Source organism: Zophobas morio, unplaced genomic scaffold (genome assembly GCF_036711695.1).
Source record: "Zophobas morio isolate AGI-343-1 ecotype UQ-CSIRO unplaced genomic scaffold, CSIRO_AGI_Zmor_V1 ptg000159l, whole genome shotgun sequence".
Lineage (NCBI taxonomy): Eukaryota > Metazoa > Arthropoda > Insecta > Coleoptera > Tenebrionidae > Zophobas > Zophobas morio.
In genome coordinates this window covers 141,740-164,749 of record NW_026972263.1, presented here as the reverse complement: position 1 = coordinate 164,749, position 23,010 = coordinate 141,740, and the positions used below count along the sequence as shown (strand labels likewise).

The window sequence follows — 23,010 nt, the reverse complement described above, 5'->3', positions numbered from 1 at the left end:
CTAACCCTAACCCTAACCTAACCCTAAACCCTAACCCTTAACCTAACCCTAACCCTAACCCTAACCCTTAACCCTAACCCTAACCCTAACCCTAACCCTAACCTAACCCTAACCCTAACCTAACCTTAACCCTAACCCTAACCCTAACCCTAACCCTAACCCTAACCTAACCTAAACCCTTAACCAAACCCTAACCCTAACCCTAACCTAACCCTAACCTAACCCTTAACCCTAACCCTAACCCTAACCCTAACCTAACCCTTAACCTTAACCCTAACCCTAACCCTAACCCTAACCTAACCCTCTAAACCCTAACCCTAACCCTAACCCTAACCTAACCCTAACCCTAACCCTAACCCTAACCCTAACCCTAACCCTAACCCTAACCCTAACCCTAACCCTAACCCTAACCCTAACCTAACCCTAACCTAAAACCCTAACCCTTAAACTTGTTTAAATAAATACTTTAAAAAAGAAATTCATAAAATTTATATTAAAATGCTAAAAAATTTAATATAACTATATTTTTTTAGTTCTTGCTAAACACTACTACTAATGTTATTGGTCTTTTTGTTTCCGCTGTGCCCTCGACTATAGGAAGGACAGACTTCCTTACAAGCTTTCCAACCCAATTCATATGCCTTTAAAATGTTCTCAGGAAGAGGCTCGCTAGTCGCTAAAGTCTACATTAAAATTTTGTTAAAATTATATAAATGTTAATAAGTAGAAGTATATTAAAAAACAATATAACAAATATTATTTGATAATCCGTGCCCTAATATTAAAAATGAACTGATCCGGGGTGCTCCCACCAAAGACAATGCCGTCTTCATACGACTGGTCGAGAGAGGAGTGGAGAAGCAGCCAACGAAGGGAGGCTTCTACCATGGAAACGTTTTCCTTAAATAGAATATTAAATGAGTTTAAAGGGTATTGAACCCTTTTATTCCTAATAAAACCTTTTCGCAAGCTTCTTTAATAATTTGTACCGCCAAAAAGTGTTCTTTTTGCATAAATCGTTGTCGGTAGTTTTTTGCCCAATAGGAATCCCCATTAAAGCTAAATTATTAATAACAAATTTTAATTATAGCAGTAGCAATAATGATGAAAACCGATTCCCCTTATCAAGTTCATGTTCAGATAAATATTTTCCAACGAGCATACCAGCGGCGAGCGGATTATAAGCATAAAAAGACCTTTAAAAAAAACTTTTTTCTCAATCAAAGAAAAGAATAATAATAACAAGAGCAATACATATTATATTTCCGTAAAGCTGGAAAAAGTTCATCTTCGACACTGCGGGTAATAGCGTTATACATCCCTTTTATAAAAATTAATAAAAAGGTTATAAAGTTAGTAGAACTCCGCGTGCCTTGGTAAACAGTAGGCCGAACCCAGTCACGCGCTTTCATGTATTCGTATATATAAACTGTTTCCCACGCCGTGAAATTCGAAAGACCAAATCGTCTCAACTTTCCTTTAAAATATAAACTTTTAAAAATTTATAATCCTAATATTAGAACAAACAAGATTACTGAATTCACGACGGATAAAAAAATTGTAAATTTTAACTAAATAAAATTTGAAAGTAAAAATGTTTAAATAAATCTCCTGTAAAAGCATTTCAGTGCAAGTGAACACACCCAAAGAAAAAAAAGACTGAACGGTTTCGAGCGTTTCCTCTATAGGCACACGTGGATCGGGAGCGTGAAGGTAAAACAGGTCAACTCTATTCATTCGCAGGCTCTCAAGAGATTCAGAAAACTGTTGGTTTATTCCCACGTGGCTTAAGCATCGGTCGGGCGTAAAAGGATTGGCCTTCGTAGCTATCAAAATTTTCTGCTAACAAAGTAAAAAGTCAATAACTACTAACTTCGAATAATTCTTTCTCTCAAACACTTCTGAAAAAAATAATTTATTATCGAGCTAGAGTTAAGCAAAGTCAGTCTAATAATCGTAAATTAACAGTTGTTATTATATAATAAAAAAAATCGAGGGAGTAAAAATAAATAAATAAAAAAACAAACAAAATTTATAAGTTTAAGGTACTTATATAATATATTTAACATACAGAGTAATATAGCAATAGTCATTTATAAAGTATAAAAAAAAAAAAAGAAAATACTAAATATTTACTATTTGCCATTAGTAGAAACTTTATTTCAAAGAATTACTAAATAAATTATGATGCAAAACTATAATGAACAAATAATATATAAAGTACTATGAATGTTGCTATTAACTTAAAAAATCGTAATAAAAGTTAATAACCATTTTTTACTTATAAGTTTCAATCTAAAAAGTTAATAAATTTATATAATGAACTTTTAAACGATCCTCAGAATATAAACGCTCAATAACTCTTCCCAAAACCTTTTCCGTTTCTCCATCTAGAAAAATTAGAAGTTATAATTTAGCGAATATTTCGAATTTAAAGTTAAAAGTTTTTAAATAGACGTTACGCACAATAATTAAAAAAAATTTAAATTTAACTTAAAAAGCTCTCACATATAAATAGTGACGTCTCACTATAAACAAGCTCTTTATAAACTAAAAACGAACCGGCTATTAACGAAATTAACAAAGTAATAAGTTAGTTAGAGTAGAAACAATAAATTTAATTATAAAATGTAAAGTAGCACTATTGCCAATTAAAAGAAGGTATAAAGCAATGTGCAATAATATACAAGTACATATAGAAATTTTCAATAAGTATGAACAAAAAAGTATTAAAAAAAAATTAAAAAAACCCAAAAGAGATTCGGTTAAAAATAATTTTATTTACTTCCATAAAGTCGAGCAGTATCGATTTGCACATAATCAGCCGCCGAATTAAAGGTCATAAAACTTTCTAGTATATTGATAAGGTCTTCCTCATTCTTAATTAGAGCACCTAAATATTATAGTAATACGAGAAAATCAACAGAAGAGGTATTAACATATATTTAAAAAAAATAATAAAGAGCAGTCTAAATGGGCGTAGGAATAAGTATCTTACTATAAAGCTCGTACGTAATACAAAATAATTGTAACAAATAATTTATTAAAAAAAAGTAATTAGTTTATTGTAGGCATTTTAAGTTGCTGAAGTAAATGAATAAAATCATAAGTGAGCTAAGAAAGTTAAACTCTTAAAATAAAATGAATTGATTCTAAAAAAAGGCAAAGTGAACTATTTTTTTAAATTAAAGTTAAAAATTTAAGCAAGTCAAGATGTATTTATGAGAGTGTTTAAAAAAAATTTTGAATATTTATAACCTAAAAAATAAAATGTAAAAAGTGTTAAGTTTTATTATGCAGTTATTCCTTCCGCTTTATTTTTAACAATCAAACTTGGGAACAGAAAAAAAGTCAAAACCAAAAGACATGGTTCCTAGAATTAACTGAATCCTCTTAAGCATTTTTAAACCTGAATTTTAAAAAAAACCGAGCAAATATTAACTCAACTCCTCATAATTCCGTTTAAAAATTAACCCATAGCAATTCACCCCAGTAGTCTCTACAAAAAGTTCGATACGAGCAAGAGCAAACGCATCCAACGAAATTACTTTTACAAACGTGATAAACCAAATTGTAGCAACCGTTATTCCAAATGTGTTAAGAAAAAGAGCAAAAGAGTCAGAATCTTGTTTGTTGGAAGTTTAACACGTAACCACCAAACCAGAAAAATGCAAATTGGCGTTAACAAGAACCGAAACCGAGTCCCTGAGACTGCGCGACAATGCTCTAACACCTGAGCTATGCGGCAACCCACTTTCCCTGCTGTTAAATTACGTATACAACTCCTGTTATACCCTTGTGTTTTTAAGGTCTTACTGCCTTCAGTTCTAGAGCAGCGTACTTATAACTTTTCAGAATTTTGTTCGTAGTACAGTTGTACATGAAATCACCAGAAAAATGCGATTTGGCGTAAAAAGGACCCTCTCGCGTAACTATTATTATTTTATAAAAAAGCAACTTCTTGCCGAGTTTTTATTTTTTTTTAACGTAATACTATACTTAATTTACTTAATATGTATTTTTTATCTTCTTTCATTCGGATAAGCTTCAATGCTTACTTTACAAGAACCGAAAAAAAGCGATGGCCAGCATCGTTTCTAGCTATCTTATCGCTTAATAACAATAATTTTATTTTTATAATATCAGTTTGTAATCAATTATTTTTGTAATAAAAAGTAAAATAGAACTTCAAAGATAAACATTTTCTAATAATTAAAGTAGAAACTAAGTAGCTAACGGTTCAGAGCTGTTAAGTAATAATTCTTATGTTGTAGCATAACAATTACAGGAAACCAAATTATTATTATAAGGCTCCAATCTTTTTTATTACTTTTTTGCTTGGAGTTTGTCTTCTGAGTTGGCTTGTGTAACAAAAGCATGTTCAAATCCACTCTGTCTCACCTACATTCAAAAGTTTAAGTTGCATACTTTAATTAAGCCAATATATATCCAAAAAAGTAATGACCCGGTAATTTCAAGCCCATATTTTAAAGAATAATTTAAAAAGGCTCTCAGAGGAACAGGAGTAAGGTTTATGAATGAGACTATAAAACAAAATTTTACAAAAAAGGTATATTTACATTGAGAAATTCAGAAAACATAGTTATAGTTGAAGACGAAAAGAAGTGTAACACACCAAGAGATTGTATTAAAGTGTTATAAGATCAAGAAATATTTTCGGCACCTCTTGTATTTATTACCAGATCGTTGGCAATTCCCACATTATTAACTTTTTTCCCAATACCAGTTTCCTGGTAACCACTTAGCCTCTTCGTAGTTATGATTTTTTAATCTTCTTTAAGGTATTTACTTCATGGACAAGCAAATAACTTGGACCGCATACGCGAGGACATATTCGCGTTTACATTATCCTTACCAGGAATGTATCTGTGTTCAAAATGTATTACTCAGTACAGGTTTTATTGTGTTAATCCTCTTTGAAAAAATTACTGGCATAATTACGAAAACTAACATAATAGCTTTTATTTACTATTTTCACTTTATTCTAATCTTCTTTAGCCAACCGACTGAGCGATTCAACTAAAATAGCGGGATATGATACATAATTACATCAAAAATTTTAAGATTGTGAAAAACTATAATTTTGCTCTTTTTTTTCCATTTGCCCTCCCAAACCGGTAAGCTCCTTCCCCAGCCGAACTCTATCCCTTAGCAAAGGTACATTATTCTAGGCGACGGTAAACTTTTCAAACCATTTAATAAACGGTATAACCTTCGAAAGTGCTTCTCTCTCTCTCAAGTAACAACAAAACCATCTTTTACATAAATATGTGTCATTTTGACCCAGCAGTAATTTTCTTTTAATATTTGGAAGGCGCATTGAAATAATTTAAAGGCGATACCGTGTTAAACTCTTCTGCCGTCTGCATTGCAGCTGCACTAACATTTTTTGATAATCTTAATGAAAAGCGCGTTAAATCCCTTTTGCGTTGTCTAAAATACTAAAAACTTTACTGTTTCTCATTTTAAAATTAGTAAATCGTTCGTTCGGTACACGATCACGTTTTATTGCATACCTCTTGTTTAGACCTTGCGATGCGTCACATATACGCATATACCTTCAAATTCCTTCTTAAATTTTTCTAAAGAACCTCTTTTGTAATTCAGGTTTTTAAATCATTACCTGTATAAGAATCCAATTTCAACTTTAAGTTTCTTATAAAAAAGCGACTTCTAGTAATTTTTCACACTTCCTAGTAACAACTAAGACTTTATATTTATCTTAAATTGCATATTTCGTTCAAGCGGTTTGCATATTGCTCTTTAATGCTACCTTAAAATGTTCCAGCTTAATGACGCTGTGGGGTCCCATCTAAACGCAAAAATTCTTTTGTCAGTCCAACAATATATTTTGCTCTCACGCCATCCCAGCCCAACCCTCTTAGGTCTCTTATACAATAGGTCATGGAAATTGTGCTTCTTTACTTTCTACATCACAATTTCCTAATATTACTTCATCAGGCACTTTGATATATTGTATTTCCTTTTCTGTAAGATCTTTTATGTTCTTAAGACTTTTTGTTATACTAAACCCTTACATTTTTTGCCCCTCTTGAATTTAATACGGCGCTGATAAGTAAAAAGAACTCAGGTTTTTTTAAGTCTGCCCTTTGCAAGCTGAGGCAACAACAAGTTTCAGTGAGATTAATACTAAAAAACACACGTATGAAACTTATGCCTCCAACAACAGGAGTTGGAGAGGGGTGTAAAAATAATCGTGAGGAACTAGTGAGTTTATAAGAGAGTTACAAACTATTAAGATTAGGTTAATAGTAAAATAAGAAAATATCCGTAATCTTCCAGATTTAAGGAATTACTTAATATGCCTATGATTATCGATAACTATCTATAATAGTTTTCTTGACACAATTTTCTCGATCTCGAAGATGAATGGGAAGCTCCTACAACCAATGAGATAGTATTGGAAGCTGTAAAGATGGTAAATATAACAAAGAAAACAGAATTAAGACAAGTAATGGCGCCCGACCACAAAGAAGATAAAAATAACTCAGGACACTCCTAAAGTTCGAGCTTTTTATATCGACAAATCCTCGTAAAGTTTAATTAATTACACGTAAATGAGCGCATGAAAAGTTCGCTGAAGAGTGCTGAAACAGTGTATAACTAAAAGAGGTTTGAGTTCTGTCTTTTTTTTTAGGATCTAATACAAAGTCACAGTCTCTAAAAAGTATTTAGTAGTGGCATAGAAGATTCAAATATGTTTACTTTATACAAAAATAAAAACAGAAGAAAGGGTGTCCATTTTTTATATTTTTTTTAAATATAATGTTAATTAACGCCTAAAAGAGAGACCAGCGCTACATTATAAAAAGAATTGGGAGGATATTTCATTCTCATTGTTGCACTAAATGAGTACTTTAAACTCATGTTGCCTCTTTAATATTGTTTTTTTATGTTGCGAAGAATATTATTTTAATTTTGAGTAGCAAAAATTTTTTAAATCAATTACCTTTCATATATCTTACTGTGGGTCAAAAAAGTAATATAATTAATTATTAGTTAGGAAAATCTGGTAGTAAAAGCTTAGAACTTAGTTACAGTAGTGCGACTCAAGTGATAATTTAAATATATAGCGCTTTCATTAATAGATATTTAAATATACATAAAACTTAAACTTCTTAAATCTTTTTAAGATGAACTTTTATTTTACTCTGATACAATATAGCGTCACTCTTCATGCACTGCTAATCAGCGGAATAATATTACTAACTTGCTGACCGAGAATGCCAAACTTAGGAAAGAACTAGAGACTTTAAAGACAAAATTAGCTCACTTGGAGACAGTAACTTGTGACATGGTAATTGTTGAGACAAGTAATCTTTTGGGTCAACCACTGTAAAAGTTGAAATTAATAGCAATCCTTATTTACCCCTCTAGCTTCTAGATTAAACTTGTTTTTTATAAGGACGTTTTCAAAGACAGGGTTAAAGTAGAGACCATTCTAGGTTTAATAGCTGGCAGTATTAAGCATAACAACAACAATATTCATAAAAATTATAATTGCTGTAATCACAGTAAAAAAAACCGGATTTGAAGCTACACTAATGTAGTGTTGAAAATAGTAACTTTCTTTTAATAATGATTTTATTGGAAAAAAAAAAATTCAATCTTTATAATGATTACAAGCTTAAGAGTCGTTAAAACAATTTTTAAGGACAAATTAAGTAGTGGATAAGACTATGTTAGTCGTAATATCAATACTAATAATTATAGTAGTACTACTAATAGCACATTAAACACACAAAAACTAATAATGACCACAGTATGGGTAATAACGTTTTATATTGATAAATCCTCCAGGGCAACCTATAACTAATAGGATACCTCCTATTATAATTCGGAATAAACTATCTTTGAATTTAGTTAAACCACCAATTCTCGACGACAAAATATATAAAGCGCCAAACACCGATGAAATGGAAGTCATGTGAATCTAGTCTCTGAGATCGACAACCGAAAACTGACATGGACTCTTGACGGAAACTCCAGTAAAGGTTATATAAACCAGCTACCTAGCAAAAAAGTGCGTAGAGTGGTCATATATAAATTTTCGTAGATGTGGATACAGAAACTGTTAAGGCTTATTTTATGTCTCCAGGGTTGAACCCGTCTGGAGTGGTTAGAATGGCTCATTTAGACAGCAAAGTCATTTTTTTCCCTTCAACTGGTCAAGTTGCACAAATGCAGAGCCAGGATATATAATATTAAAGGTATAGGGTATACGCCATGTCGACTGAACCCCTGAAAGGAAGCGGGAGGATCGGCCTGTGCCGTAGCTGTTAACTATTTGGACATAGAGAATAATATTTACCAAGTTACAAATGCGTCAAATGTAGTGGTCCATACGAATCAATGTCTTGCACTGAAAGCGAGAATGAAAAGCCCTCCTGCGCTAATTGCTAAGGGAAGCATCCTCCTGATTATAGAATATGCCTATACTACCCGAAAAACACTCCTACGAGAAAATTTTATAAAAAATTTAAACTAAAGCTTGCAGGAATCCTAGAAGTTTCATTGAATAAAGTACAAGCTGTGCACAGTGTAAGAAACTGAACTTATCACCTGGAGCAACTAATATAGCTCCCTTATTCGACATGAATAATTTTGTAGCAACACTTACCTATGCGATCAGCTCTCCTTTGGCAAAGGTCATTACGAAACTATTTAAAAAATTGAATATTTTTAAATATGAATAAACTGAGGCCAGCTCTTAATTCCTTATGTCTTTTGGCATGGAATGCTGATGGTGTCCGTTTCAAGAAATCCGAGTGAATTTAAACATTATTATTCTCATCTCTGAAATCTGAAGGTAACCTATTCAGGTACCTAACTATTCTATTTACAGGTACAACAGAGAAGATAATGGGAGTGGAGGCGCGGCTGCTTTAATTAAAAGAAACATCACCCACCCCAAGCGCTCTATCTTTCCGACCTGGAAAGTTTATAAGCTCTTTCATAATGGTGTCATAATGGGAAAGTCGATATAATTGCTGCTTACAAACTACCCGACAAGGTTACGCATAAATTGTATGTTGATATGATTTTTGCGGACTACTCCACCATATTAATGACTGAAGATTTTAAATGTAAAAGCTCTTTGTGGAATAGGCAAGCGAGAGGGAGGAGGGGAACGCTAATGGAAAAGAGGTTTTCCGCAATAGCCGACAAAAAAGGTTTAATAGTTATTGCTCTAAAGGACCCAACACATTCACCCAGTCAAAGGGGTCTGTGACGTTTTAGATATTTTAGTAACACAAATTGTTTACGTACCTGTCATAGTCAATTCGCTATTGGAACTCTCTTCTGAACGTAACCCCATTTCATAGAGATAGCAGAAAAGTCGACCTCAAGTACTTGGGTTAAAAAGGAAACTAGTTGACCAACATTTCGGGAGCATTTAGCCAAAAGCATAGACAACCTGGAGCGCACCGTGGAGAAAGCCCCTGATGCAAACGGCCGTTGTGCAAAATGGAAGGAGCTTTAAAGGAACCCTATAGTAGGTTCATTTTATGTGAAGAACGCATAAAACAGCAATATGACCTACCGGTCCATATTAGATCTCCTGTTAAGAAAAAGCAAAAGTTGAGGGCAAGATATATGAACTCTTATTTTCAACGATAGAAAAACTTTCAACAAGAAAATCAACACAGTTAAGCATTTGTTTAACGAGGGTCGGCGGAATAAAGAGTGCCTTCTGGTCAGAGAATAATTCCCTATGATAATAAACAAGGGCTCTTCGATCTACTGACGCAGGAAGATAACACCGTCTATCCATGGCGCTGGACGCTTAGAGACGATGTGAAATAGTAGCATTAAGCGTCTTATTGGAAGCACACTCCCCTATGTAAGAGTCCGAGGAAAATGACCACCACCTCTAGCATGTGTCCACCATACTTTCTACTTACTTTTAAAGACTTTACATATCTTACAACATTAGCTTCCACTAATGCGGTACTTAAAACTATTATCCAATGTATTAAAATAGGGGAAGCCTTGGGCCCCCACAATATTTATAATTTAATGCTTAAAAATCAACTCTACGAGCTATCTCCCTAATTTCAAAAATTATATGATTAAATATTTCCAACGCCTACCTCCCAAACGATAATAATTGGCAAAAGTAATTTTAAATCCTAAAACTAGTTCCCTAGCCGATTTATTAAAGATTAATGCCCAATAAGCTTGTGTCCTGCCTAGAAAAGTGGCAGAAGCGATTATTCTTTCGAGGATACAATAATTTGTGATAATTTGTGCGTTTTGCCTATTTTCGATTTGGCTTCTGCAAAATTACTCCACAATTCACAAGATACTTAGGCTTAAGGAAGAAGCTACACAAACTTTTAACAATAGAAAAGTAACAGGTGTAGTCTTTATAGGTTATTGAAAAAGATCGAGAGATTTTTCTATTGCGTAGTTGTAGGGCGGGCAACTTCTTGCGTTGAATAGCGCGGGCTGTAGTGAAATAAATAAACTATGACTTTTTTAGGCTGTGTAATATTGATATTGCCTATTTTTCTTTCGATGTTTTCATGTGAGCTTATTTTTTATCCCCAATTTTTAATTTATAGAGAATTATTTATGCAATGGCAGGTCAAGACTATTTTGATATCAAGTATCCATGCCCAAGTTGTTAAGGCCCCCAGAGCATTTGAGCATTCCAGGTAGTAGGACCTTCTAGATGATTTTCATTTATCAGTATATTAAAGAAGTAGGAGAATGAGTTAAATGAATAATAGCGCAAAAAGATTGGAAAAAAATGAAATTATTTAGTAGGTGAGTAAAGATGAATACAGTTAACAAATAAAGAACTATTTGAAATGTCTTGAAAGAGTAGCAAAAGAGAAAAATTGAGAGACTTAATATTATCGAACTATATATATAAAAAATAAAATAGATAATATATAGAAAAGTTTAAAAGGAGCAAATTCGTGCTTAAAACGTAATAAGAAGGTAAGCCAAAAAAGTAAAAGAAGAACAAAAAAGGAAAGAAAATGAAGGAGGAAATAATATGTAACCCCCTTATTACTATAATCTTTCTATATATACGTTGAAAAATAAACAGATCTATAAGTCAATATATTAAATAGATTAAAAAAACTCTAAATTTAATTTTTAACTAATTTAATGTAAATTTATAAAGTTTTTAGCAAAAATTCCAAGTTTAACTAATTACTAAGACCTCCGTGTTATGTTGACTGGTAAATTTTAAAATTTTAAACCTTTAAATATAATTAATTGGTGTGAATTGGATTTGTGAAGTTTTTAAATTACTTTCGAATACGGCGTCGTCCTTCACAGGTTAGGGCCTACTTTTGCCAGGCAAGCATATTAGGGCGAAACTCAACTTCAACTTCACTTTGACTTGGCGAATGTAATTAATATGACTAACCACAACTTTCTAATTACCTTGAAAATAACTATGGAGTGGGTAATACTTCTTTAAGCAGATTTCAATTGTACTGCCTTATTACATATTCTTCACAACCACCTTGTCTTGGATGATTCCAGTATTCTTTACAATTTTTACCAAAGATTGCCCCTTCACGTTGTCAAAAATTTTGTTTAAAAACAAAGCTATTATAAGTATACATTATATACTTTGTAATTTGTAGCTTGCGCTCAAATTAAGAATATATTTTAAACGACTAAGGTTATTGATTTTGCTTGCTTATGCCTCAAATAGTTTGTAATATCTTTCCTGTCTCATTTTTTTGTTTTTAAAGCTCTTTTTAATAAAACGCATGAGGTTTTAAGTTAATACGCTATCGATCATTAAATATTTGATTTATTTATGCTAATACAAAAGTCATTTCACAAATAAGTTTTTTAACTATAATGGAAATTAAAAAGTGACCTTACATCGTGCGATTTAATAACTTTTCCAAGCAGGAACATTTCCGCAGATGTCATAAGATTGTAAGCTATTATCTGATAATAAGGGTAGTTTAATTTTTTCCAAGCTGCTTTCAGCCTTAACATTAGTACTGGTGTTTTTTAACTGTAGCTAAAAGTTAGAGAGCTTAACAAAATTGCAAGTTTGTAAGTTTATGCGTATTAATAAAGTTATACTAATATTAACATTATCGAATTCGCAATAATTATTTATTAAGATATTTGGATGAAAAACAACTTACTATCTTCGAAAAAGAATACTTCAAATGACCCCAGAGTTTCATCAATTTGTAAGTCTACAACTATCAAAACCGTAAGAAATCATATTAAAACAAATAAAAGTTTAGTTTTAGCATTATTGAAGTGTAATAGTATATAAATACATCTTCTCTTTGCCTTAGAGGCTTTAGCGATATTCTCATTGATTATTACCCTTTTCAATTTAGGTTTCTTGGGAATAATGTCATATCATTAATAGAGGATAATTTCTTTGCCAAACTAAGCATTTTGAGAATTTTTTAAAACCTCTTAACTTAATTTAATTTTTAATTTTAATAATAATTGCTTTGTTTTGTACTGGAAGAGATTTATATGAAAATCAACTTACTGCCATCCGAAAAGCAAATTTCTCGTTCCTTGAAAATTTAAAATTTTTGTAAGTTTAAGTAAAACTCAGTAGATTAAGTGATTGAATTTATGATATAAGAAATTCATTTTACTATTAATCATAGCTATTAACTTGAGTTTTGTAAAATATTAAAGATAACAACATTACTAGCTCGACAGAGGAGGATTGATTACCTGAAATACAAATTCTCTACCGTTAAATATAATACAAGTTACTACTTGTTTTATTAATGTTACGATGTCATGTTTATAGTTACAAATGAAACGAGGAAGGCAGCCTTTCTATACAAGTTTTTGCTTTACATAGTAGGGGAAAATATATACTAGAAAACCATTAGTAATTATATAAATAAAGAGTTCTTTACAGTTGTACGTTTGTTGATTTATTTGCATGTAAAGTAAATTATTAATGAAATATAGAGCTTTCTATAATTATTAAAAAATTTCTTTCATTTTATGACTAATAATAAGATCCTAATTGGGGGCTCAATAACCGAAACTATGTAAGCAAAATAGTTATTTTTTATTATTTTCTGCCCTTTCTCAAACATTTAATTTAATATGTATAAGAGATTAAGTTTGAGGAAAATTTTCTTTGCTGCTCAAGTCATGATTACCTAAATTTTTTTTTAAAAGTGCTCTCATAAGGGGAAAATTAAAGATTAATATATTTTTGATAAAAATAAATACAATACAAGAAGCCTCAAAGTTCTACTGATCAAAACACGTATAGCCCTGGTAATACCCCGACAACCTGGCTTTCCTTTCCACAAGACACTCAAGCCACTATACCACTAGTCATAACAGTTAAAAAATTTGAAATGAACCTTTTTACTTAGAATATAGAAGATGTAAACATCAATTCCTAATATAATAAACCCCGACTATGCGTTTTTTTCTTTTTAATTTTACCTTTTTGTTTACATTTTTTATATTTAAATATTTTATGAATACTTTTTATAATTACCCTCTTTGTTTTTATTTCTTAATGTATTTCTAGCACTTAGTTTTTAGCCGTTGCCTGCGCTTTTTAAACGAAAATATTAAACTGATTTTTTCAAAATTATGTTCATTAGGAATTTTCTCTGTTTCCATAGTCTCATAAAGCAGTTCTCTTCATTTTATAAGTTGTGTTCTATAAATTTTTAATTTTTATTATAACCTGACATACTACAGCTAGATCCTAAAAAAAATAGAGTGCCTAACATCCTGCTTAATCTGACCACCTGAAGGGGTTTTTTCACTACTATGACTGTCCCAAAGTACTGAAAAAGATGAAAATATAGAGCTCGAACTCCCGCCATTTTGTCTAGTGTGATGGGAAACCGCTAAGAAAACTACTGGGAGAGACGCTCAGGCCTCCCCGTCTTGGTCTTGATTCATTAAGTTACGTTGAACTTAGGTAGTTACATCTCAAGAAAATATCAAGAAATTGGGATAGAAAAGTAACGTAAGCTATGTCACTTGACTTATCGCGTGGCAGGAGCACATTTTAAAAAGTACCTTTAGTATGACAGGAAACGTGGAGGCAGACAGCTATGTATTACTGTAACATCTAGTAAATATAACACAAGGATAAGAGCACGAAGATTATTATGAACTCCATCAACTATATTAAAGACTAGAATATAGTAAAAAATAACAAGTATAGAATAATTGGAAAACCAAAGGCAATACAAGTACATGTATATGTTAAGGTTTGATCGTGACCTGGGCACCTTTAGTTTTTTGTTAAAAGGTTTTACTAAAACCTTTTACACTATAAATATATAATTCCTCAAAGCTTGCAAATTTTCTTTTCTTGATAACTTTCATATATTATACACGGACTTTATGAAAACTTCTTGCTTGGAAACTGACCTACGAAGGTACATTCTAATCTCCTGGTCGTTATTGAAGGATTTTAAAAGAGCTCAGAGCTGTGAAATTAAATCTATAGTACCTCGGTAATTATCCTGTTATAAATAATATGAAAAGACGAAAGAAACTGCATTAGAAAATTTTTCCTTAGTCTGCTCTTCAGACACCTATTGAAATATAGGAACAAGAGGGTAGAGAAGAATAATTTGCTTAATGGACCCTAAGGAAGTATTTAAGTGAAAAAAGGCACAAAAATTAACAACAATAATGATAATAAATATATGTAATTATAACAATGATATCAGTAACACTATACTAACAATAATAGCAGTAGGAGTAATTCCATAGTAATTATACTGTCAGAAACAGTAATAATGACTATAAACAATTATAACTGATGCATTTAAAATATGACAGCAACTATAATATAAACAAAGACTCAAAATATACCTTTTAAAGAGGATAAGTACTCTCACCTTTACTTGTAATATCGCCGCCAACTCCGACCTGCCTTCTGCAGCCGCACCTTCTCCAAGGCGTATTATAAGATTTCCCTGTTGATTTTTGGAAAATCATAATTGTCATTATTTTGTAAAACTACTGTAAGCCAATGGCGCCGAAATTCTAAGGCTTCGGATCATGCGACAAAGCTCCGTCAAATCGCAGACGAATACCGCGCCATCACATATTACCTATCAAGCACCAGAGTTCATATCCTTAAGCTTTGTATTTTGTAGAATCGGTCCCCCAACCGCGCAGGGAAACTTAGGCACGTTAAATCCCCCCCTCTGCGTGTGGCAAAGATGTATATGGGGGGCATTGTGGACGGAAAACGCACGAAGCGACCTTTACCCCCTTCTTCTGAGTAGAATTACCCAAAATATCGGTAGCTCTTAAGCAACTCGTCTCGCTCCTAGCAAGATAACTGATTAACAACAGTAACAACACTCACAGGCGACTAATTTTAACAATAAATCTGTTCATCATGCTTAGTGAAAGAATTGAATCAATTTCTATTGGTTTTCCAAATTCCCCCCCTCCCACCTAAAGTTGGAAAGCCACATTCTACTCTTCTGAAATGCGAATGGTGCTTAGAGCAAGAAATACGAGTTGCAGAAGATCCTGCAACGTGGATGAATTAATGTGTGCGTTTTCAACGACACGCACGCTCCCCTTAACGTCACATTTAACCTGTTCCACTCTGTTGGATATCACCAAGACCGATGCACATGAAGATAGCTGTCGTAACCAAAGAAAGCATTGACATTATCCTATATTTCTGCCATCTTTGCAGAGTGCCGAGACAGAAAATCCTCTCGAGCTTTGCAGACCTGGGGCCCGTGCCTGTGATCGCAGCCTCCAATTCCCTTGAAAGCTAAGACCCGGCCCCTCCAAAAGGACGCTTCCTTTGCGAATGATTTTCCAGTTCTTCTGTGCGATAATATCAACTGCAAGCATTCTTTTTGGAACAGCTATGTCGATAACCCATAGGACCACATTCTTTAGTTAAGATCTAAGCTGATAAGTGCAGACTGTGCATCCTCGGCCTTAGCGCCCAATGCACTTAGCAAAGACAGGCGGTATAACGTACTGCATGTCCCCATGTAAAAAGATATTCGTGTCTTGATGGCGATCAAAGCGCTTTACGAACTGTCATTAGAAAAAGCAGGTAGAGCCAGTGTTTTTTATACTTAGCGCGATGACCTTCACAAGTGGTATAAATTTAACTTCAGTGGCCATAAGTAAATATTACTTATTGAAGGCTACACAGTAATTCACTCGCTTATCCTGAGGGACAAACCATTAAAGAAACTTAAGTTAAAAAGGCTAATATATATTTTAACGTTACTATATGATACTAATACTAATTTGTATTAGAATGTAATTAAAATAAAAGATGTATATATATTTATAAAATAAATATATTCATACAAAGTCTGAGTTTAAACGTAATACATGGGGCATTATTATTGTTCGGTTTTCCAATTGTATTTATTATCCTCATCAAATGTATAAATTAATTTCACCCAAGTACAAGTAAACTGTTTCTCCAAATTACATTAATATTTAATTTGTTTAATTAATTTGTACCCTAAAAAGACTTTGATAACCGCCTACTTAATAGCTCGGCATTTCCTCTCCTTCCCTGACTGGCGTATTTTTCTAAATCCTTTCCGGAGAGTGAACAAGTTACCAATTGGGGTCGGTTTATCTTTTCAAAGGAACAGCATTCATAATAATCAAGTCTTCGCCTTAAGTGGTTCTTGGTACCTTTTATATGGATACAATTTTTTGAAGTTAATAGGGTTGTCACTAAGGAACTACACCAAAATTCTACTTTAAAACTAGTCTTAAAGTAAAATTATTTGTATAACTTCATTAATAACTATTTTTTTATCCAAGGTGCTCGTGCATATAACGAGGTGTGATAGAAAAAAGTTGTGGAAATTAATGACGGTTTCCACTATTTAAAATTACTAAACATTTATCCTAAACACTATTGAAAGACATGGAAAAAACCATTGAATTGAAAACTCGAAGAATGTTGTTTACAAGCTTGCATTTTAAAATTCTGCTTTGTAGCTAAGGTTTTAAAGTTCTCTAATTTCATATCCGAGCTAAAATTATTTTAGTAAGACGCCTTTTAGGATTTATTAAATAATTAAGCTCGCGAAAAGCATGTATAAGGGAACAGGAACACTCGCTCTTCGTTCTTTCACCGTACCTCTGCTTGCACGTGTCTTTTTTCTTTACTTTTTTTCAGGCATGTCACTCTGGGTCAGGGCTGACGCCACAAAGATCTTGGCTATTTTACGGTCATGAAATAAAGTTTGGTTACCTCATAACCGTGTAGGTTGAGATCTTGGCGGCCGACTGGACTGTCAGCTTAAAATCTTGATACTTATTTTATAAATTATCACAACTGTTAAATATATATTAAGCAAGCTAAGAATATTAAGGATGTTAATTTTATATAGTAATGCAGGTTTCAAAGTTCCGTTATTTGGTTTAAGTTAATACGCTCGTAAGCAAATTATTGCTTGCCTTCCTTCACAGGGGTGCTATTGTAAAACGATAGAAAAAACTCCATTCTATAATAAAATTTGATAGCTAATATTAAAATAAAAAATTTAAGTTGATGCGAAGGCACAAACTTAAACAAAGATACAAGAGGAAACTGCCAAATTTAGATGGCAACAGCAAGCGAGGTTATTGGTCGAGAAAAGCCAACTTTTGCCAAAACTATTTAATATGAGGGTAACTCACTCGAGGGTTCTGCAAATTATAAGCGAGTTGACACACGTCAAAATTTTTTTTTATACTTACTCGCTCTTAGTTTGAAGCGGTAAGGCTTTCGGGAGATTTAAAGATTGTCAATTAAATCACCACAGCTTTTTATGGCTACTCTGTTTTCTTGTAAATATATATATATTTATTATAATATACTTCTCGAAATCATCAACCTGTGAAACCTACACAACCCAAATTTTTTTTTACCTAGAAAAACATAGAAACTCAAGGGCTGGGATCTTCAGCCTACAACGTACTGCCAATTTTCTTGTAAAATTCAAGAAATTAACTTATAACTGAGAGAAGCAACCAGTTAGTAAACCATATTTTTTAGCCATTTTTTTCACACAATTTTATCACTTTATAAGCCCGAGTCTCCAACTAACTGAGCATTTAACCCATCAAATTTTACTTAACTAAAAAATAAATAATTTAGCTACCGGTAAGCCCCCCTCCCCATTAGTGGACGCCTGTTAACTTAGAGTTTGCTAGTTGACAAAAAACTTGTTACCTCTGTACGAAGAACAGAATATTTTACTTTGAATATTATCCCATAGGCGAGGTTCCACCATAACTAAGAGCGAGCTACTTAAATAGTACTGTACCTTTATAATGGATTAATAGCACCACCGAACCGTGGGGCGTCCTCTCTTGGAGTTGCGGAAAATTTCGAAACACTTGACATTACGAAACCAAATTGGTAATTTAGTCAATTAAGACCACGTGCTTAGAATTAATATCACAATCACAATTAGTGCCAAGTGTAGGAGATGTGTTCGCCAATATATCCAGTAGAAGATTCTGTCTAATTGCAACCAACTATTAAGAGACTGTAGGCAGGATACATACTTATGGAGTTTGGTTACTTTCTATTTTGGAATTTAAACTACTTGTGGACAGCTATTAATCTTATATTTATTCTATTGAAACTCCTGTCAATTAAACATTTTCAAGCTCTAGCGCATGCGCAGACTAAGTTAATAAAACACTTATCTATTCTCAACCTATTTTGCTAACAAGCGCTATACTTTAATCCTAATGCACTAAGCGCAGTAGTTTTGGAAATAAGTAGCTAAAAGAATTATGTCTCACCTTTATAAATAAGGACGAAAGTATTTAAGAGTACGCTAACAGACTAGACTACCTGATTATAATGAGGCAGGTACAATGCACTATATGAGTTGGCCCTTCATTTACCAAAATTCACTGACTTACTCAAAATGGGTGCCTAAATATATAGAACTAGTGAAGAGCACAAAATTGACACAAGCTCCCTTGAACAATAATACTAATAAGCGAGAAAAATCACTAAGAAATAGGTGCTAAATGCTCTACTACACAATATAAACGCTCTTCGACGGCTACCAATCTCCTTAAAACAAGCGAACGCTGGAATGCATTAACAACCACATGTAACGAGGAAGAACACCCTTGAACTAAATGCTACAGGCGCCGGAGTAGTCAAGAACTCCAAACTGCAGACATAAAACATCACAAGAAGCATATTGTATGAAAATAGGACACACAGTAACAGCGTGCAAGTGCCACAGATGCCATGAAATTAACAGTTATCACGACACTCATAGTGCATCTACCGCCGTAAACTAAGACATCTTGAACGGGTCTGCAAATGCAAAAGAATAGAGGCCCACTATAACAGCACATATGAAAGCATACTACAAAACAATGACCTAAAGAAACCAAGGAAAACCTGGGCACTAAATAGTTAATACAAAAAATTTACCCCAGAAAAACAAGTAAATCAACAATTAACAACGAATTGACACGCGTATCATCGTTTTAAGTGAAATTAAATCAGTGTAGTATAATAAATATAACAGAAGGAGGAGTCTTCCCAAGAAAGTCTGAAAAATTAAATACAATGGATAATAGATAGGCAATCTATAACAAGGCAGCACCTCATCCCTGTCGTGAAACTAAACGAGTAGCAGTTACACAACCACTCTGAATAATGAGACAGTAACAATCACAATAAGTATCGGATATATAATTAGAGCGACGAGAAATATTGGCTTTGTTTGGTACAAAATACTCACTTAAGGTTTTATCCGAACCTGGACGATACGAAATATACCAGTGTACTTCCCCTAGATACCGTATACATATAGTTTCTGCAATTTGCAGAACTTAAAAACAAAATACCTAACTTACGATTATCTAATAATAAAGATTGCGAAATACGTAATTCTACAAAGCCGAAAAGAAGAAAGTTAACAAACACAATGAGACTCACAACCAAAGATCTGTGGGGAACATAGCAGATGCTAATATAAGGAAATTTTAATTAAATTTTACCAGAATCACAGAGCAAAGTGAGCATGAAATAATTAATATAATCACTATATACAACAGGTTTACTATAAACAAAAGCACTTTTTGGTTTCGTTTTTACTACAGAAACCAAAGTCAATGAATGTTGGCCTGCCTCAGTTTGGAAATTGCAAGCAAATTTATATATAGTTCGCAGTTTTTAACAGTTGATAATTCTTCGATAATATGTTTACTATTAACTTGCATCTTGACCGATTTCAATTTATAGTAAGTATTCAAGTCTTTAGTCAGTTAACGGAAGCGTAACAACGCTCAGTTGTTACATTTCAGTCTCTGCCTAGTAAAAGCTCTTTTAACCTTTTTACTATACCAGTGTCCTTCTAGAAGTTGAGGTACTTCTTTCAACTAATCCAGAGTAAACTTCCATTGCTAAATTGTATCTGGACTTACAGTTCGAAAGAGTTTTTATAAGAACGCCCTACTTTCCCGACTTGTCTTTCTCAAAGGTGTCCCTTGGAAAGTGACAACGATTTATGAATGTTTTTAAACAAATCTACTTCCTTCTTATAACCACAACTTTGTCAAAAGTTTTTCTGGCTCTTTTGTAGTCGAATAAACGAAGTATTAGCTAAGTTGACGTCCTTCTACTTCGAACAATTGTTTCAAACCGCAAAACTTGATGAGTTGTTATTAATCGTTCTGATAAAATTAAAATACCCAATGAGTGCTAATATTTTTTTCTGTGAAATCAAATCTTATTGTATGCAATGTGATCATCTAGCATCTTAGTGTCACAAGCTCTTTGAAAGACCACTTAAGTTACTGACTATTCCATCTGATAGTAAACCTTCACGTTGTCGCAATGCTTTATAAATTGTTCGACACGATTGTTGCAGGAGGGGGGAAGCTTTCAGATACCTCATACCAGTCTGTGTAGTATATGCCTCACTAATTGTCAAACAAGCTGAGCAATACCCACGAAATTTTAAGGGGTTGGTGGCAACAGTTACATAATTAGTTACGTGCTAGATATATAACTTTAGTACTGTGGCGGGTAGGGTCTCGTATTTTTTAACCTGTATATTGGCTTTAATCTAGAAAGAAAAATAAGTTGTACATTCTCTTCTTTTAACTGTGTTCGTATTCACCTTGATTTTCAATCTCATTCTCGTCTTCGCTACTGAAAGCAAGTCTTATTGGACTCTCTCTTTATGAATTATTTAAACAGCTTAACTTTCTAAGAGAGTATAGGCTATGTGATTATAATGATAGTGAATTTCAAACTCTAAACGACGCGCAATTTATCTTAGTTTTATAAAGTAGCTGATACTATTGTGGTAGCAGAATTGAACAAGAATGACACAAATTTGTAGTAAAAAGAAGAGCGTTACCACTGAAAATTTCGAACAGAGAAAATTTTCTCGTAAATTTTTTAAAAATTAGAAAGCTTCTTATAAAATATTAGAAATTAAATATTAGTAATTATAAGTTATAAACAGTTTTGTGCCACTAGGTTGGTCTTGCAAGGAAATTTCGTATAAACTTAAAATATAATTAAAGGAATTTTTTATAGTAAAATGAAAACTTTGAAAAATTTAAAAAATTTAGTTATTTTGGTTATATTTAGATAATAAAAATAAATTTTGTATAAAGTTAAATTATATAAACAAGACAACTATAAAAGAAACTATTTGAACTATTAAATTTTAGAGTAAATTGCTATTTTGAAAGTTTTTTCTAATGAAACTTAATTGCTTTTATTTCTAATATCCACCAAAAAGAATTGTTCCAACTAAAAAAAAAAAAAGTTTACTTAAACTTTTTTAAAGGAAAGGCTAAATATTTATAATTTCATTTAAAAATAAAATAATTAAACTCAGTGTAAAATTTTATTTATCATATTAAAATACACCGACATAAAAATAATTCACTATGAAAAGAAAAGAAAATCTTTTGTTAATTTTATAATGTAAATTCCTATAGACTAAATATAAATTTCAACTTCAAAAGTAAAGCCAAAGTATGTTTGAGTGATGGCTTCCTAATGTCTATAAAAAATATTGTCACTAAAAATTGGCAGGAAAAAAAAATAAACGATTTATTAATATAAAATTTAAATTTAATTAAATAAAAAAATTTAGAGGTGTTAAATAATAATTAAAATAAAAATAAAAACAAAACTTTTAGTAAATAAAATAAAAGTAAATTAAACTTTTATCTGAATTTTGCTAGCTAACTCTCCTGTGCATATTAATATTTTACATATACATAATATTGGTATTTACCTCCTATTATTGTAAAGGTATATATATTTATATCCTCATACTTTTCATATATATTCACTATTTAAAAACGTATAAATAATTTAAATTAATACTATTATAAAGTTGAAATACTACAGTCAGGCCAAGATTAGAAGAGCCCTAAAATACTGCTTAATCTGATTTACATATTAGAAAAGAGGTCCTCTTTGTGCTGGGAGGCCTTAGGGCGATGAGAAGGTGTGGTGGTCCCCTATAACGAGTGTCATAGGTTGTCTCGAACAAATAAATCGTAAGGATGAGCTAAAAATTAATCATAGCTGTCCACGACTATGAGAGGAAAATATTGAGGAAGCGCTTCAAACTTCAAGTCACGATGTAAGCACCCAACAACCATGAGGCGCCTGTGATTATTCGCAACAGTAGATTTTAAACCGCTTGGAGTAGCTTTATGTTTAGTTGACTGCCATATGACCACGCCAAGGCTGCATAAGTCAAAGTTGGCCGAATAACTTGCAAATAAAGCTTAAGTTTGTTGCTTATTGAGAAAAAACTCTTTTTACACCAGAGGGATAAAGCTCTTTAATTGTTAACTACGCATTATTGTGAGGTACACCGTGATAGAGCCACGAGAATTTGCTTGTCCGTTCAAACGCCGAAATACTTGGCTTCCGTATGCCAGTGGACGGCTTGGTAGCAATGCGTTATAGTGGATTCTGTCGTTTTATGTCTCCTCTTCGATACA

General features: G+C 32.5%; 1 protein-coding gene across 2 annotated transcripts; it reads right to left on the bottom strand.

The window, feature by feature from the left end:
- Nucleotides 1-487: 487 nt before the first annotated feature.
- Nucleotides 488-3,561, bottom strand: LOC135145574 (aflatoxin B1 aldehyde reductase member 4-like). Of its 2 annotated transcripts, none has more exons than XM_064077693.1 (11): nucleotides 3,475-3,561; nucleotides 3,359-3,409; nucleotides 2,786-2,893; nucleotides 2,326-2,390; nucleotides 1,644-1,842; nucleotides 1,373-1,477; nucleotides 1,255-1,321; nucleotides 1,113-1,196; nucleotides 960-1,059; nucleotides 775-900; nucleotides 488-683 (listed from the first exon to the last, which is right to left on the bottom strand). In XM_064077693.1, exons 1-11 carry the CDS (start codon nucleotides 3,476-3,478, stop codon nucleotides 540-542), a joined length of 1,053 nt encoding a protein of 350 aa, XP_063933763.1. In that variant the 5' UTR covers nucleotides 3,479-3,561; the 3' UTR covers nucleotides 488-539. The 2 variants fall into 2 exon arrangements, with proteins under 2 accessions (XP_063933763.1, XP_063933764.1); XM_064077694.1 differs by having other exon boundaries at nucleotides 1,644-1,839.
- Nucleotides 3,562-23,010: the final 19,449 nt, after the last annotated feature.

What these genes read in the sequence shown, in the direction of transcription:
- LOC135145574 (XM_064077693.1), bottom strand. An exon ending in TTAAAGAAGCTTGCGAAAAG is followed by an intron (nt 901 to 959) that starts GTTTTATTAGGA and finishes ATTCTATTTAAG; the next exon opens with GAAAACGTTTCCATGGTAGA. An exon ending in AGTTCATTTTTAATATTAGG is followed by an intron (nt 684 to 774) that starts GCACGGATTATC and finishes ATTTTAATGTAG; the next exon opens with ACTTTAGCGACTAGCGAGCC.